The sequence below is a fragment of the Larimichthys crocea genome, chromosome XIX (genome assembly GCF_000972845.2).
Source record: "Larimichthys crocea isolate SSNF chromosome XIX, L_crocea_2.0, whole genome shotgun sequence".
Lineage (NCBI taxonomy): Eukaryota > Metazoa > Chordata > Actinopteri > Sciaenidae > Larimichthys > Larimichthys crocea.
The window spans coordinates 8,528,178-8,546,533 of record NC_040029.1 but is presented as its reverse complement, the minus strand read 5'-3'; the positions used below and the strand labels follow the sequence as shown (position 1 = coordinate 8,546,533).

The window sequence follows — 18,356 nt, the reverse complement described above, 5'->3', positions numbered from 1 at the left end:
CAGCAAATACAAAACACTGATTTACATGTTTTATTCCTGGTAATGAGCTTAACATGGTCTCCAAAAACTGCCAGGAATGTCACGGCGAATTAAATCACAGGGTGTACGAGTGTCAAGAAAAAACTGAACTGACTTCAACATTTTTAAATAAACAATGGGAGGAATGAAGGAGGGGGGGAAGAAGTCTCACCAAAACTCTGCAGCCCCACAGAGTTTTAAACGGTTTTAAAGATTTAAAGTGCGTTAAAGTCAGCACTACTGCTGTCAGAGGCTTGCAACTTTAGACTTAGACCATTTTTGCAATTTTTCCCCCCAGAATGAGCTCGTCAGGTCGCACAAATAGGATTGGACTTGCTAAAACAATGTGTGTTTGGCTTTTATTAGCTTAGACTTTTTTAATTATATGCGCATATCAAAGCATTGCTGCAGAGGGAGGTGTAGGGATGAAAAGAGTGCACACAGGCTGAGTTGTAGGTATATACAGGACTATGCTATAGGTGTGAGTCACCTCGTGTGCAAATAACTCTGGGATACATGCAGCTGTTCGACCAAAACATGTGGCGTAAGCACACACACGCGTGCACAGAGCGTGTACATACATATGGTGGGTGAAATAACAGCATGCGTCTGTTGAGTTTTGGAAAAAAAAGAATGTTAATTTAAAACATTTTCATGATTCTGTTTTTGATGCTATTTACGGCTGCAGCATGCTTCCAGTGATAGCCGCTCTGCGTATCTGCGTTCTGTAATTAAATCTCCGTCGAGTAGTTTCTCATCTTCATTCATGTGCTGAATTCAAATTGCTCACATACGCACAAGTGATTGGCCTGGAAACGAGGCGTGTGTGTTAATGTTTCTAATTTCACCACACTGACACTTGCATCAGAGCTGTGTCAAGTTATCACTCATGCAAAGCTGAGTCGCACAAGTTGAAGTCGGTTCACTTTTCGCCGCAAACAGAGATACAAAGCGATCACTCAAGGAACCGGATCAGTATTTGTATTTGAGCGCAGGGTGCGTACACACACTCGCTCTTTCACGCACAATTGAACTGTTCATCTACTCTTAAACAAACACACCCAATATAAAGAAATAATACGACTGACAAAGCACCATTGTTCACTGTTCTGACACTGCTCCTTTAACTCCTTTAGCCCCTTTGGGGAATATAGATCACATTTAAGCCGAGCGACTCTCCCAAAATAAACAGTGAGAGTGTATTCCCAGATGGAGAAATGGGTGAGATTGGTGCTGGGAGAAGGTGCACGGACGGAGAAGAAGCAGAGGAAAATACATAATTGAAACAATTTAGTAGGGCCTAAAATTAGCCCTGCTCGCTGCATTAGATTAACAGTGTTAGCCTTTATGTTGCTCTCTGCCAACAGTGCTGACATTTAACCCCTGGAGCTCCAGAAGTGGATCTTTAATTTAGATTTAACTAGATTATCCACGACAGTCCTGTTTGAGGCTGATCTGCTCTTCTTCTCCACCACCTGGTTTTTTCCTCCACCTGCCCTGATACCTGTCGTGGGATCTCTCGCAATAACTCTTTCAATTTCCACGAATCCGACCACGCGGAGAAGCTCCCAACATTCCTGATGACTTAAAATAATTATTACCGCAGCGCCATTCATCTGTCACACAACTATGCACAACAGGTGCAATAATGAAGACTGCTTATGCCGTATGGAAAACTTAAGAGACTCCTTGAAATTCCAGTGTGCCATATTTAACAGAGAATATGGCAGACTGCGATTTCGTGACAGTATAATCGCCTGAACCTTTGTTTTTCACACGCCTCGCCGCAGCCGTAGTTCCTTCTTCAACCTAGGAAGGAGAGTGCGATGCGAGGGGGGTGGCATCACTACACACTGCTCCCTTAAAAAAAAACTAAATAATACTTTATAATCGATGGAACTGAAGTGGTTTGGGTCTCTAAAAAAAGCCATTTTGGCGTGAAACAGGGCAAACACAGGTGATGCCAATGATACTAATTAAGACACCTTAATTAGTATCATTGGAAACACCTGTGGGGACCCGGTGATTTCATGTCAAACAGCTGCTGCTGTGCAAAAAGCTCCATTAAGGCTGTGAGAACAGAATATTACGAGGACTGAAGCGGAATTAACGACGTGAAACGGTGGCTGTGTCAGCTGTGCTTTTAATTCTGCAGGCAGACGGTAAATTTGAGCCTGATTGTGTGGGCGCATAACACAATTTTTTGGATTGCTGGAGACCTTCAGTGGATCATGGTCCATCAGAGCACCACCAGACGTTTCTGACTAATGCTGTAGTTGTGGATATGATATGAGGACAGGAAGCCGGTTCAGTGTTAGGGGGACAGCTGCAGCCCGGTGTGAACAGAGCACCACAAGGTCTGGACCTTTCATTACCTGCACCCTCCTCTGCTGGGAAAAGAATCACACAAAAAAAACAAAGCGTTAAAAAGCAGTTGACAGTTTTTATAGCTTATTTCAGTGGCGGTGTGTCATTAGGGGAGGGAGGAGGGGGATGGGGCTGAGATGTAAACCACACTAGGAAAAGAGCTGGGAAAAGACAGACGCAAGGAGTAATTATAAAAAAAGCAGAGAGCGACTCGGTTATGCCTGTAATTAACGGTGTTGAGTCTCAACATATCTACTCTCCTCGCCTTTCATTTGGATGCCTCGCCGGTTCAGGTGAAACACGCAGAAAAAAGCCCAGCGTGCGTAGTCGTCTACCAATCAATCAGCCGCCTCCTGCGCCGTAACAATGGATGATGAATCATGCCCGCAGTCTATTAAGAGTTTTCCCTGTTACAGTGAGGAAGGAAAGCGCACAGCCAGGCCAAAAAGATTTCATGTCATTATGGCCAGAATAGTGCAGTGGAAACAATCATGTACAGGCCAAAGAATTGTACAAAAAATGTCCAGTGTGTCAGATTTAGGGGGCTCTGTTTACAGAATATGGAAAGTAATATTCATGGGTATGTTTTCGTTTGTGCATAAAGTAAGAATGGTTGTGTCAGAATGAAGGCTTTGGCTCGGACAGGTGAGTGTGTGGTGCCGCCCCTGTCAGGTACGTCACTGCAGACACAGCTATACTGAACTCACACTGAACTATGACTCCTGAAGCGGGGTATGAAATGAACCGTGACTTATGTGTGCCGTTACACCTCTAATCCAGACCTCACTCATTTCACGCACATTTCTTAATGGACCACACATGTCAATAGGTCGCCGTGTACTCAGTATGACCAAAAATGCATTTTCAAGATTGTTCTGCTGCATACCTGGGCCTTCATGTAGGTTTATGGTGGCGTAGAATATAAAAAGCATGATATGTCGTGACTCTTATAGGCCCAACAAGGAGAATGCATGAAACTTTTATAGTGCACTTCTAAAAAGTACGGATTAGAAAATGATCAGAGAGCTGCAACAACTAGTCAATTAACTGACTGACAGAAAAGTATTTTAAGTATCAATTAAACGCAGAAATGCAAAAGCTTTGTTGGTTCCAGCTCCTCAAATGGACGAGATATCTTACTTTTAAACAATTTTCAGACATAATTTATAGACATAAGCTATATTGAGTTATCTGAACTCTTGCAGGATGCATTGGAAAATGTGTAAGACATTAAACGCCAATAAAAGACGTTTTTTTGGTGCAGTGTAAAATGAAATTGCAGTTGTGAGCGACCTGAAAACATCGTGTCATTATGCTATAATCGTGCCCGCCGCAAGATAAGAAAATGGCAATGTTCTCTACTGTATTTTGGCCTCGTGCGGACGACGTGTGGCTGCAGTGGGTTGGCTGTGTTTGGCTTCACTTGAACAACCTTAAAGAGTGCGAGAGGAGGGAGCTGAGGTTACCGTGTGTGTGTGTGTGTGTGTGTGGAGACAGAAGTGAACTCTGCTTTGGTTCTCAGTTAAACAGTAGAGGAGTATTTTTCCTTCACATTTAAACACACACACACACACACACACACACACACACACACACACTGCTTGCATGCCTGCTTCGCATTCCTTCTGGCAGCTCGGCGGCCAACCGGCTGCGAGCATGCAAATGAGATGGGCGTGTCTTTTTCAAAGCTGGAGTACAGGGTCTGAACGGAGAGTAGAATAGAATAGAGTAGAACAGAGTAGAATATGGCAGAGGATGTATGAGGAGGGAGAGAACAGAGGGTACAAGTGTGAGAGAGAGTGTGTGTGAGTCCAAATATCTAAAGAGATTTTTCTTCAACTTGCTCTCATCTGCGGCGTCCTCGCTTGACCTCCCTTCATACATGTGCTCGTCTGTAAATAATAATTCTAGGCATGTTTTTGCTTTGATATGAAACAGAGAGAGAGAGAGCAGGAAACGCTCACATACGGCAGGCTGGATCGAGAGGACGCCAATTACTTTAAAGTGATTAATGTAGCGTTTGGTTTGCCGTGGAATTTGCCACCGCGTTTGTTCGCCGCGACACGCGATTAATCCGAGTTTGTGGGCCATGCATTCATCAAACATCTCTGATAAAGAAAGGAAGAGAAAAGTCATTCATGGAGCATTCTGATCAAATTTATATCAATAAACGATTCATGAAAATAACCATTAGCTGCAGCTCTTAGTCATCTCTCCTCAAGGATTTAGAGCCGTTCAAGTTCCCGGTAGGTGGTAAATGACGTTATCCATGCGTGGTCCGTGAAATTGGTCTAAAATGAAGCAGTGCACATGACGCACGGACACAGCTGGGCCATAACAGATAATAGGATAGGACAGCAGTCATTCTCAAATGAGAACTATCTGTCTACAGTGAGAGGGAGATCTTAATGCTTGGATAGTTTCTAGATTTTAGTCTCTGAAAATGGACTTCACTTCACCCTATCGGCTCTTCCTACTGGTTACCAACAGGACACGCAGTGTACTGGGAGAGCAGGAAGTGTGTGAATCCCTGCTGTTCTGCACCATGAAACACACCAACGAGCTGAAGCCTGTCTGTGTCCATTCATTAGTTTTTAGACATTATGTCTAAAAACTAATGGTGCTCTTAATCCCCAAAATTTAACCTAAATTGCAGATACACATAGGCCAGATTTCTCCATGCTTCTCTTCTCCCAACATCAGATTGATCATATAGATTTTGCAGCTCTTTTTGGAGCTTTGTGGCGTCTTTCAGCTCCTTGTTTTGGTTTTATGCCGCGCACAGCTTCGCGCTCATTTCTAAAATATCTTTGGAGCATTTAGCAGCTACTGAGTCCGGTTGGTGGAGACCAAAAAGGAGCGGATTCATAACAAGCAAGTAGCCCCAAAACACACGACCACCAATCTAGCTCCATACCTGATGCAAACTGATTTTAAAAAACTAACTTTTGCTGACACTAACTTTCTGCCCCTGCATGGTCGAAAAAGTTCATGCAGGTCGACTAACTACCCGACATGCAACATTGTGGCTGCAGGTAAAGAAAAACTTATTTCTGCAGCTACACTAACGTGCAGGAGAGTTTTATCTTATCCAATCTGCAATCAGAAAGTGAAAGCACATCACACCCCTGCTCTCCTTCAAACATCTGCCGTGAGCACTTCACACCGGCGAAGATCGAGATGTAGAGAAAGAGAAATCCACAGATCATGACGCTGACTTTTTTTTCTCCCCCCTTTAGAGGGGCGGCCTCTGGTGCGGTGACTCATCACCTGTGCACACAACACAAACTGCAGATTATAGATTGAAACCCCCACTCAAGGATGTACGAGCATCCTGCAGCACAGGAATCAGCCGTCATCCTTTCCCATATCCCACAGTGGTACAGCCCAGCCTGGTGGCTTCACAGCGGAGTGGACTACTTTATTTAGAACAGGGATTTAGTGGTGGCGGTGGAGAGGAGGGGTACAAACCACGAGCAGACTGCTCGGGTGACTCACTGACAAGAATAGAGGTCTACGCTGCTTTAAAAAAAAAAAAGAATAGAGGGGATGACAGAGTGGAAAACAGGAGACAGCTCGTGATGGAGGTGAAGAGTCCATCCATCCTGGCTCTGTGAATTAAGAGACATTAAGGGACACTAAACCAGAATTAATGTCTTCAAACCAACGTATGATTATTGATAAACCAGCACAGATACATACAGGAGATGATGCATGCAGCTGTTGACCCCCGGTAACCTGTTGTTTTTGGACGAGGAAACAGGGAGAGAGGATCAGGAGCGACGACAAGCGTTTAATAAATAACACTCGAGCCAATCCAGTGCCAAATATTATGAAAAATCACTTTAATTAACCAAGTGGTTGCTGATTAATCTTGCTGTTAGATGACTAATGGACTGAATTAACTAAAACACTCGGGTTACGGTGATCAATTTAGGCAACTGGGGGCAGGAAACACACTTTAATTGAGGTTTAATTATGGGAAAGGCTCAAAGAGTTAATTGAAAACACACACACACACACACACACACACACATCCTCATTAATAGCCAGGTGTGCTCCTGAGGACTGCAACACCTGTCTGCTGAACACACACACACACACACACACCTCAAGTTAACCAGTAACTCACACAGCTTGCCAGTCTCTCACACACACACACACACACACACACACACACACACACACACTTAAAGACAGTATACGAGCCCCGGATGTCAGTCAGGATCTAATAGCTAACACCGCCCTCCTGAGGTCCGGCTCCGGGGCGGAGCAGGCATTTAAGGGTGCGTTTGATTTATACAGTTATACTTTTAAAATGATGAGACTAATTAAATTAAATGTAACAACTCACCACGTTAGTGAGGAAATCACCGTCGCTGAGTTCCTCCAGGTCCAACAGGTTGGTGCCTCCGGACGGGTAGAGTTTCTCTGCTGTCAAACTGTCTAAGATAGACTCCATCATGTTGTCTGTGTGTGTTTACAGCTCACTGGATGCTCAGCAGCTATTTGGACCGTCGGCCGTGAACGCAACTCATTTAAAAAAACGGAGCGGTTTGTTTTCTAACGGCCGCCGCGTGCTGCTGTTCGGTGTCTGTTAATTACGCCACCTGTACCTGTCAGCGCGTGAGTCCAGCTGCTGCCTCTTTTTTCTTTTTGTGGTGGCAAACTTGGTAAAACGTCGATAATTCACATCCTTCTCCAGCTGTGGCGGAGACGTTACTATCCATCCAGCTGTGCGAGCGCGGCTCTGACTCCCTGCTCGCGTGCGCTGGCTCTGCCTCGCGCTCATGAATATTCAGTAGAGCCCCGCCCACCGTGGCTTCAAATGACGGACACGCCCCCTAAAAAAACCCAAAAAAACAGCTGATTTACTGTTAAATCTTTTACAATAAAATTTTATGTATGTAACTAAGTATGTTTAAAGCAACACCGTGTAACTTTTCTACCATTAAAAACAGATTTTAACTCATTTTGATGCTACATTGACATATAATCGAGCTGGTGTCGTGCCAGAACAGGAGCTTTTACAATAAAATTTAATGTATGTAACTAAGTACGTTTAAAGCAACACTGTGTAACTTTTCTACCATTAAAAACAGATTTTAACTCATTTTGATGCTACAATGACATATAATCGAGCTGGTGTCGTGCCAGAACAGGAGCTTTTACAATAAAATTTAATGTATGTAACTAAGTACGTTTAAAGCAACACTGTGTAGCTTTTCTACCATTAAAAACTAATTTTAACTCATTTTGATGCTACAATGACATATAATTGAGCTGGTGTCGTGCCAGAACAGGAGCTTTTACAATAAAATTTAATGTATGTAACTAAGTACGTTTAAAGCAACACTGTGTAACTTTTCTACCATTAAAAACTAATTTTAACTAATTTTGATGCTACAATGACATATAATCGAGCTGGTGTCGTGCCAGAACAGGAGCTTTTACAATAAAATTTAATGTATGTAACTAAGTACGTTTAAAGCAACACTGTGTAGCTTTTCTACCATTAAAAACTAATTTTAACTCATTTTGATGCTACAATGACATATAATTGAGCTGGTGTCGTGCCAGAACAGGAGCTTTTACAATAAAATTTAATGTATGTAACTAAGTACGCTTAAAGCAACACGGTGTAACTTTTCTACCATTAAAAACAGATTTTAACTCATTTTGATGCTACATTCACATATAATCGAGCTGGTGTCGTGCCAGAACAGGAGCTGGGCAAGTGGGCAATATAACCAGGCTCAGCAGCCACTATGGACATAATGAAAGAGGTGATAAAACTGAAGGGGATTATGAATATTCAGTAGAGCACCGCCCACCGTGGCTTTAAATGATGGACACGCCCCCTAAAAAAAAATTCTGTTAAATCTTTTAGAATAAAATTTTATGTATGTAACTAAGTATGTTTAAAGCAACACTGTGTAACTTTTCTACCATTAAAAACAGATTTTAAACTCATTTTGATGCTACATTGACATATAATCGAGCTGGTGTCGTGCCAGAACAGGAGCTTTTACAATAAAATTTAATGTATGTAACTAAGTACGTTTAAAGCAACACGGTGTAACTTTTCTAACATTAAAAACAGATTTTAACTAATTTTGATGCTGATGACATATAATCGAGCTGGTGTCGTGCCAGAACAGGAGCTTTTACAATAAAATTTAATGTATGTAACTAAGTACGTTTAAAGCAACACCGTGTAACTTTTCTACCATTAAAAACAGATTTTAACTAATTTTGATGCTACATTGACATATAATCGAGCTGGTGTCGTGCCAGAACAGGAGCTTTTACAATAAAATTTAATGTATGTAACTAAGTACGTTTAAAGCAACACAGTGTAACTTTTCTACCATTTAAAAACAGATTTTAACTCATTTTGATGCTGATGACATGATGATGACATATAATCGAGCTGGTGTTGTGCTAGAACAGGAGCTGGGCAAGTGGGCCCAGGCTCAGCAGCCACTACGGACATAATGAAAGAGGTGATAAAACTGAAGGGGACGTTGATGGAAGAAGCTAAGAAGAGAAAAATAATAGGGTAACGAGCAAGAGGAAGTTGTCGACTCACCAGTTTTTGATCATATGTAATATAATCATAACAAATACACGTGTACTGCAAAAAAATACAAATACAATACAGTACAAAGGTACTTTTACTTGAGTATTTCCATTTTTATCTTACTTTATACTTCACTACATTTCAGAAGAAAATATTGTACATTACATTTATTTGAAAGCTTACTTACACATTACACATTTTGTGAGGACTGAAATAAACTGCCACAGTAAAGTCATGCATTTTAACACCACTTATGGAATAAAGACATGACATAATACAGAATTATATAAACAAACAATGAATAACAGAGGTGATTTTAATTACTTTGGCTGATTTGATGCCCTGTCATGACTGTGTGGGCATGTACAGACTGACATCTCAATTGCTCATAGCCTGGGGGGACAAATTTATCATTTTTATCAGTACAAGATGACATGACATCTAGTGCAACTTTAACTCGAACAGAAGTCTGATTAGTCAGAATAAGTGAAGATGCTATAGGTTTTTCACCTGGGCTTTTCCTTTAAGTCAAGATTTCAAGACAAAGCTCCAGCAGCAGGCACTGGAGATGCAGGGAGTGTGATTTCACCTCATTTAGGTCACAGGGAAACATTGCAAATGTAAATTTACTGTACTTTCTTAAACTATCTTTAAAGAATGTGTGTGTGTTGTATGTGAAAGAAAAACAGGAATAAGACAAGTGACACCCCCAGATACTGCCTGCAGCTACAACACACACACTGCAAAGTGGGAACGAAACAGATATTTCTTTCTCTTCCGTGATTGCTCAGACTCGCCCGTCTCATTCCTTCCCTCTCATTCTGCCCCAGATTGTTTCTCCTCTGAGAGGCAGAGATAGAGAGATTGAAACTCAGAGGAGCGAGAGAAACACTGTGCATTGTTGTTGCAGGTATCAGAGGTGCTTGTGTGTGTACTGCTGCTCTGACCTGTTACATAATCTGGATAGATTTCAGGGAAAGAGGCATGAAAAAAAGGGGCATTTTATTTACAGAATTAAATATCTCAACAACTGGGCATTCATGGTTCCAAGAGGATACATCCTCATGACTTTTGTGATTCCTTCACTTTTCTTGCACCACCATGAGTTTGAAACGTGTAGTTTTGAATTAAATGTCTAATCTACTCAACTGTTAGATGGATTTCAATGAAATTTTGTACACACATGAGTCAGGTACTTATTATTCCTGTATATTTGTTCCTATTCAAACAAGAGTTACTAACTGTTATATAATGATCTCCTGTTACTCCACAACCTCTTTCCACCTCCCTTCTTCTCATCCCCTTTTCTTCCTTTTTTCCCTATCGCCCATTCCTCCTATCTCTGCTCCCACCCCTCTTCTTTTCTCTGTATCCTTTCTCCTCTCAGATATCGGTTTACGGAGGTGTCGCACCCAGAGGGACAGGGTGTCTCTGTTTTCTCTCACACACATGGGTGTTGTATAACTGTGGTGACCTTCCACAGACTACACAGTAAGTCTCTAATAAATCTAGCTGAATCAGGTTTACATTTAAAGGTACCCCTGTGGAGCTTTTGACCACTGGTGGCACTTTGGAGCAATGTTTTGATCAGATGATCCCTATTTTGCTTGTGCAGAGGGCGGTAATTGAAATGGCTAGTTGGATGCCAGTAAAAAAGGTTTTTTGGGTTACTTGGGAGCATTGAAATGAGCTGTAAACACTACATTAGCATATTATAAAGTTATTGTGAGGAATATTTCAGCAAACAGTTGCCAATTCAATAGACAGGGAGCAAAATTGGCATTAAATGGAATGTTAGGTCAAATATTTCCTCTCCTTTTTGTTCTGTTTTGGTCTCCACCAAGGCAAATATCTGGATTCACTGTATCCATCCAACTTCAGCGTGAAGTGTGTGGTGTGATGTGTAATTGTTGTCAATTATCCCCTTTGTATTACTAAAGAAATCAATGATTTGAGTAAAATATTGATTTAAAATTTACTTTATTTCTTCCTCAGTAGTACCTCCAACACAATGGTCCGTTATTCAGAAATAATAGACTGTGAAATGCTTTATTGACCAATCAGAATTGAGTATTTGACAAAGCCATGTGATTAATAGAAACAAACGACTGCCTGCACAGTAGGAGAACCTCAGTTCAAAACTGTTTTTGATCAGCAGTCATATTTTATGGTGTCCACCTCCTCCTGGATACAGCACACACAGTGAGACTATATGAAGAAGACAACATTTATCTATTGTTACAAGTTAAATGTTAATCTCACTTTGATTACTAACTCCAAATAATGCCTCAGTTGGGATTATTATTTCAGATGTTTCTCATCTGTTGATGCAGATTGTGACAGGCAGCTCTCTGATTGGCCCCCGGTGTAATGATGCAAGCATGACTCATCCTCTATTCCGAGCCGGTCGACTTGAGGTTTTGACCTTTTGTCTCCTTGGTGACCGCTGTGACGTCATCACCCCTCCAACACACTCATCGTTGCCATCATCCTCTTCTGTCTCTTGTCTATCGGGTCTGTTGGCATCACAAAGCACTGAGTACCACACAGTTTATATGTGTCATCACCGAGATGGCTTCTACCAGACAATTACTATTAGTCCTCACGTCCTCATCTGTCTTCCTCACTCGCTGTGCAGACCCGGTTAAAAGGCTTGAGCGTATTCACTGCAGCACACACTCATGTTCGAGAATATAAAATCATACTTTGATATTAATTGCTTTGTTTCCAAGCAGTCTGATAACATGAAATCAGTGGTCAGGGCCGGCACAAGACTTTTTGGGGCTCCCTCAAAACCACCACCACCACCACCACCACCACCACCACACACCCAACCACCCACCCACCACCCAACCCCCAACCCACAACAAACCACCCCACCCACACCACCCACAAAAATCCAACTTAATTAACTGGAATAAAAACAGCATATAAAGTCTTTTATTTTAAAACAAATTGATACAGCAAACCCATTATCTAACCAAACTGCAGTGCCCGATCAAATAACAGTTTTATTGTAAAAGACTGAACACGTTGTTCTCGAGGGCAACTAAAAACATTTTTTGAGAACTTGTTTAAAATATTCTGTAAAAATGTTAAGTCATATCTTTTTTGTTGTTGTTGTTTTTTTAGCCCTTTCCCTTTTCTGCAAATGTCACCTTTAAAGGTCCAGTGTGTGGGATTTAGTGCACCTAGTGGTTAAAAATGAATACTTCACCCTCTCCTTCCAAGCATGTAGGAAAAACTCAACAATAAAAACACAACAATTCTTATTTTCAAGTGATTATACACTAATGGTAACACACTAATAAATGTTGTACTTCCTGCCAATTAAAAAAAAATAAATTACACACCGGACCTTTAAATTAACTTTACAATCTTAAATATTTCTGTCATTTGGCGACCCCTGTGGTGACTAACAGTAACAGCAGGTCTCCCCACATGTGTTCAAGATGACATGTGCATGCCTTTGAGCAGCTACTCTGTCAAAAAACAAAAGCAACAGACGAAACAAATTGTGGTCTTAGAGATTTCTTTGTCTTCCAGATGCCCCCAGCGTTGGCTCTCCTCTATTAGGAGCACGTGCATGCATCATTTCCACTTTGAATCCTGCGTGGGAAAGGTGGATAACAAAGAAAACTAATATATCGAGATCACAGGTCATAAATACGTTGAAAGGCTTGTGCTTAAAAGAAATGCAGACCGTAAATAGTGTCAGAAATGAAAATCTATAACTATCTGCACATTTTCATCCTCTGTGTTTGGGCATGAAGCTCAGCTGGGTTCTGTGGTCGGTGGTAGCTGGGTGGAGTAGTCCATGTGTAGTAAACTGTCGTGGGGGTGGACAGAGTGGTGGGATGGAGAGTAAGCACACAGTCAATTTTCCCATAATGCTTTTACGAGTGGCTGGAGATGTATAAATGGTTCAGTCAGACTGAAGTGTGGCTGCAACCGAGCAGCTCTTCTTTCCTTTCTCTGCTCCTGACAGACAAATAAGATGCCAAAAGGAGCCCAGTGTTTTCCTTCCGTTATAGTCTGTCTTATTTTCTGCTACTCGCTGAGTTGCTTTTTCCTGTCTCTTCTGTTTTGTTTTTTCTTCTTCCTGATCATGAAGTTCAGGAGTTCAGAGTGAGCGATGAGGAGAGAGAGATACATGGAAAAGGAATACAGAGACCAAGAGAGGAAATAATGCCAAGACTGTAATCAAAGCCAGCCTCATTCTTTACACATTGTTACATCATCTACACACTCCTACAACAAGTTTCACTGTTTGACCCACCGACTGATGGACTGACCGGTCAGATTCTACATGAACTTTGAAGCCTTCAATTCAAAACCCATGGGCATTAAATCTGCTGCTGCCACAGCCTCCACTGCTCCAGGAGGTCCTTCCACATGGACCTCATGGACGACCTGGCTCGCAGTCAGCGGTCTAACATGTCCCGCAGGTGTTCGATGGGGCTGGAGTCTGGTCTCTGTGCAACTTCTTCCACACCAAACTAGACAGGCTGTTTATATACCTTTTAACCAAGTATAGTAAAGTGTATTTGACATGCTGTGGGACTGCGGGGTGAATTAGATCAAATGACTGCACCGCCCTCTACGGGAAAATAGGACACATTACACATGGAAAATTTGATGTGATGGAGAATAAAATGAAATAAAATAACATTTTGTGGCAAGCAGCTCACAGCAGTATCAACCCTTTAATGATATTCAACACTGAAAGCAGGAATGAGGATGCATTTCTGTCTGTTATTGTTCTGTTAGGTCGTAAAGCAGACTGCGATTGTCGACAAACTAAAGCCAGAACTAAATGAGTTGTTCTGGACCACAGTATGGTGCATGAACTGGGAGCTGGAGAGGTGCCAGCTCACCTGCTCCTGAGGCAAGGTACCAAACCCCTAACTACTCCCAGGGTGCCGCTAACGTGGCCTTCAACCATCTCTGCACATTTGCAGGATCTTTTTTTGGGGTGTGTGGTTATATATCAGGTAAGGAATCAATGAAGTGAATCTTCTTCTTCTAGTCCCTGAACAGTTTTAGGCAGAGGAGTGTGTAGGGTCATGATGACAGCTCTCCTCACACACCTGGATTAAACAGATGCATGTTGAGAGTGAGTTTTCTCCTCTGATTAACTCATCCATGGTCATTTTTGTGACATTGTACTCTTTTTCCTGCACAATGCAGCCAGCCTGAGGCTTCAGTGCTGTACTAAAACTCTAAAACAGGTCCCACGTGCAGTACTGTAGCAGTCAGACATGTGGAGCTTCCTCCACACTTGCAGAATGAGAAAAGATTTCAACATATCTGTATATAAATCAGCCTGCAACACACAGTTTCACTGTGATCACCACTGCATGGTCTTCGAACGGGTCAGTTTCCTGGTCAGAGCGTGGCGGACAGTCAGCATGTAGGAGCGACGGTCGGGCAGAGGACGCTGCTGATCCAACACCAGCCTGTCAGACACAAGACGCACACGTTTAAACAACACGTGTAACAGCTGTGCAGGGTGGCAGCTGACTGATATGCATACTGAACTCAGACTTCTTGTAGGAGAACAGCATCCATCAACAGCACGCTCAAACGCAAGTGTTTACGCACACACAGGCAGTTGTGAGTGTGACTGATAATGTTTTATTCAAATGAGTGGGGGAACAGTGTGTTGAAGTTATAACACAGCCAAACCAAACCTGATGAGCTGAAACACTGCAGCCTCCACAGCTAGGACAGCTTCTGCCACGGACAGCTCCTTAAAGGTGCAACTATAAAAACACACACACAGCATCAGTGTTAGTGGTAGTATACAAACAGATTTTATTTTGAAAATTCCTAAAACTAAAGGACTAAATGTGACAAAAATGTAAACATAACGTCTCTGTCACACGTCATCGAAACTGAGTGATGACCGAGGTCATGTGAGCGTCTGATTTCTCACTTTTCACTCTTGTGTCTTGTTGGTCAGTAGATCACGAAAACAACCGGGAGCGCCTGTAGATTGCAGTTTCCACGGCGACCTTAATAAGTATCGCTGAGTCATGTCATGTCAGGTAAGACAGATTCAGCATTTCATTCATGACTCATTCATTGATTCATCTCTGCCGGTACAGAAATCAGCTGAATTTAAAAAGCAGACATGTCGTGACTGTGCTTGTCCCCTCAGTGGCATGGCTGCATCATTTCTATACTGTATTTCATATCAGAAATCTGAAGGTACAGCCGGATACAACACAGTTCCAGCAGCTACAAACCTTAACTCCTTGGCCAGCCTTTGTCCTTCTTCTGTTGTCACCTCCCTGCCGATTTCCAAGTCTGCCTTATTGGCTATCAGCACTGTCGGAAAAACTGACACACACACAATGAAAGTGACAATAAACCGGCAGGATGATGCTGTGGCACGCAGAGTTTGGAGTTTGTGTTGTTAACACATCACCTACGGAGGACAGGACGGCCTACCAAGTAAGGAATGTGTGTAAAAGTGACAATAGACAGACGTCGGGCCGAGTTAGAACAGAGACTTAAAGAGCAAACAGCAGTGAACACACTGTTCCTGTTGGTTCTTTCAGCAGCTGGTATGTTAGTCGTCTGTTTCATGACCCTGATGTGATGCTGACATCTTCCTCGCTCAGATATAAGCCTCTGTGTGCAGTGACTCAACATGCTGTCCTGATCCACTATCAGATCAAATAGCTCCCTTACCCAGGCTCTGTTTGGTCTGGTCGATGAGTTTCTTGAGTTGAGGGACCTCCAGGAAGCTGAGGCGCTGCGTGATGGAGTAGAGCAGCAGGAAACCATCTGCCCAGCGGATGGAAGATTCCAGAGAAGCCACGGAGCTCTCCTGGAGGAGATAGTGTCACACATTACGAAGGCTGCCAGGTCGGAAACGCAGATCCATGTCAAATGACTTATTGAAAGCCCCCGCGGGATTTAACGGCGCAAACAAATAAGTGGTTCGGAAAATTGGCGTACGCTTCACTTCCTGAGAATTAGACGAGAAAACTAGAAGAAGCTAGAGCCAGCAAGACTGGAAACGAGGGGGAAACAACAAGCCTGGCCTGGTCCAAAGTTTTTAGTTTAGGCACAGAGTGAACTGATCGATAACTATGGTCATCCATGGAAAGGGTCATCGAACCAGTGATCTAATGCTCCACTTGGCGCCAGTTCCATTGAAGCGAATGAAATTCAGTTTAGTTGTATTTATACAGCGCCAGATAATAACAGAAGTGATGAAAAACCTGCACCATCCATCACCCATACTGCACACCGAGTTTGGCGCCAACGTGACGTCACAAAGCTTTCCTTCTTTAATAGTTCGCTTGCGTTACTCCAAGAAATTATCTTAGAGACTTTCTTGAACAAATCCACCTCCCAGCACGCCTAAATCTAACCGATTAACACGTACACCTTTAATTTGTAACATTCAGAAGTGCCGTGCTAGGTGTTTCCACCTGGTTTCCAGTCTTCTAGCCTCATATTAAAAATTATATCAATCTTCTCATCTAACTAACTAAGATTAAGGAAGCTAAAACAAGTAAATATACTAATGTAATGTAACGTGGAAATTTACCTTACAAGCTATATCCAAAATCTCTAGATCGACAGCCTCCTGGTCGACCACCCGACTACATCTATAGGTCACCTCTGTTGTGAGACACAGGCAGTCAGTCGACAATAAAGGGTCAGTAATTATCTTACATATAAATATTATACATATTCACTGACGTCTTACCCTTTTTGTGGTCGTATTCACCAATGAAGCGCTTGGTTATGAAACGGACACAAAGTGCTGGAAACACAGAACAGACACCAGAGAGTGAACGTCCACACACACACACACACACACACACACACTGACTCTATATTTCTCTCACATAACGTGCATTCACACACACACATTTTTCACATCAGCGTTCCTGTGTCGTGCTGTCATCGTCACTTTGAGAATTATCCTCTTAGTAATGTCGAGTTCTTTCTTTTTGTCTAAACAGACGTGACAAGTGCTTCTCTCTGTGTTCTCTGTTTGACGGCTCACCGTACTCATGCAGGGCAAATTCAAAAGGTTATTACTGAAGGTTATATGAGAGAAAAATCAGGAATTAAATCTTCTTCTTCTATCTCACTGTGCAGATATACAGAGGCTAGGTTCTGGTTACTCTGGGTACTCAAGGATAATCCACAAAATTTCACTTGAATCCAGCTAAGAGAACTGAATTTCATAAAAATTTTGGCAAACCAGGCATCTTTCAAACAGGTACACATGGTCTTGGACTAGGAGGTGATGAGGAAGGGGTTACATCCTCTATTCCTGCATTCAAAACCTCATAATGTTACAGGTAGAACCCCATCAGTCACTATTTGTGTGATGAAGCCATGTCTCTCACACCATGAAAAAGATTTGACAAAAGCCATGAGGTGACACTGCAGCAGGAGGGGGGTCGCGGCATGTTTACACTCCGGCGCTCAGGAAGAGAGGTCAACGTTAGGCATGCGGGATGTTTTCCATATTTAGAAAAAATCTCTCGTCACCATAAACCTCTTTAACTTCTGTCGTTTTGTTTTCCACATGATGACAGCCCCTACGCTGCAGTTACATAATCCAACACATTGTCCAACACTCTACCTGTTTTCCCAGTGTTCTGCGCTCCAAGAACGAGGAGTTTAACCGGAACCATTGTCCTGTTGGGTCCAGTATTAGTGTCCTTCTGTGTGTCCCTGCATGGAAACCTGTACAGAGCAGAAGAGAGGAGGCAGAGGGAAACTGAGAGCAGCAGAAGGACCAACAATGAAGTAGAACTAAAGTATAAAAGTAGTACTACTACTACACTATAACCTGTAATAATACTGACCTTTAAGTCGAAATAAATTCCAGATATGGAGAGAAGAATAAAATAATGAAGTGTTCAGCCTCGGACACTGAGCAGACAAGGAATGGAGAGATGGGACTGTCTTCTCTCTTTTTCTGAGAGTGTGTGTTTCTGTTTGGTTATAAGAGCTCTCCCTCTCTCTCTCTCTCTCTCTCTCTCTCTCTCTCTCCCTCTCTCTCTCACACAGGGAACAGTATATGACAAGAACCATTCGTCTGGAGGAACCGAGTCCAAGTCCAGACACCAGTATCCCATCGTGGATCTACTCAGCACACGTAAACACTCGGTTTAGGAGACTCAATGGAGCGTCTCAGTTCAGTTTTAAAGTGTCGAGCTCACCGGCAGTAGAAGTGCTTTAAGTAAAAGGTCAATGTGAAGCTTAGACATAAAGACTGTAAACAGAAGGAAAACAGCTAGACCAGCACTACTGCCCAAAGATAAATAAATCAACACCGTCACTGCACCGGGGCCAGGAAATAGTCCCACACATATCACCCAGTATAATCAATGCTAATAAACAAAAT

The 18,356-nt window shown here is 42.4% G+C and overlaps 2 protein-coding genes and 1 long non-coding RNA gene across 3 annotated transcripts in view; 1 reads left to right on the top strand and 2 right to left on the bottom strand.

The window, feature by feature from the left end:
• Window positions 1–7,178, bottom strand: part of creb3l1 (cAMP responsive element binding protein 3-like 1) — a 27,193-nt gene extending 20,015 nt beyond the window's left edge. The window contains exon 1 of the mRNA XM_027291596.1: window positions 6,740–7,178. Coding sequence (XP_027147397.1) covers window positions 6,740–6,850 — 111 coding nt within the window. The 5' untranslated portion in view covers window positions 6,851–7,178. The remainder of the gene's footprint in view (window positions 1–6,739) is intronic.
• LOC113748310 (uncharacterized) lies at window positions 6,561–18,356 on the top strand. The gene is made up of 3 exons (XR_003464264.1): window positions 6,561–6,671; window positions 10,356–10,459; window positions 18,020–18,356. It is a non-coding gene; the product is annotated as an uncharacterized LOC113748310 (long non-coding RNA).
• zgc:110699 (ras-related and estrogen-regulated growth inhibitor) lies at window positions 12,307–17,924 on the bottom strand. Its single transcript, XM_019258791.2, has 8 exons — window positions 17,815–17,924; window positions 17,589–17,692; window positions 16,698–16,754; window positions 16,536–16,609; window positions 15,668–15,806; window positions 15,220–15,313; window positions 14,662–14,733; window positions 12,307–14,427 (listed from the first exon to the last, which is right to left on the bottom strand). Exons 2-8 carry the CDS (start codon window positions 17,638–17,640, stop codon window positions 14,319–14,321), a joined length of 597 nt encoding a protein of 198 aa, XP_019114336.1. The 5' UTR covers window positions 17,641–17,692; window positions 17,815–17,924; the 3' UTR covers window positions 12,307–14,318.

Coding starts and splice junctions, on each gene's coding strand:
- zgc:110699 (XM_019258791.2), bottom strand. CDS start 17,640: ATGGTTCCGGTTAAACTCCTCGTTCTTGGAGCGCAGAACACTGGGAAA. Junction 15,314..15,667: donor CCAGACCAAACAGAGCCTGG/GTAAGGGAGCTA, acceptor TGTGTGTGTCAG/TTTTTCCGACAGTGCTGATA. Junction 14,734..15,219: donor AGGCTGGCCAAGGAGTTAAG/GTTTGTAGCTGC, acceptor GTGTTTTTATAG/TTGCACCTTTAAGGAGCTGT.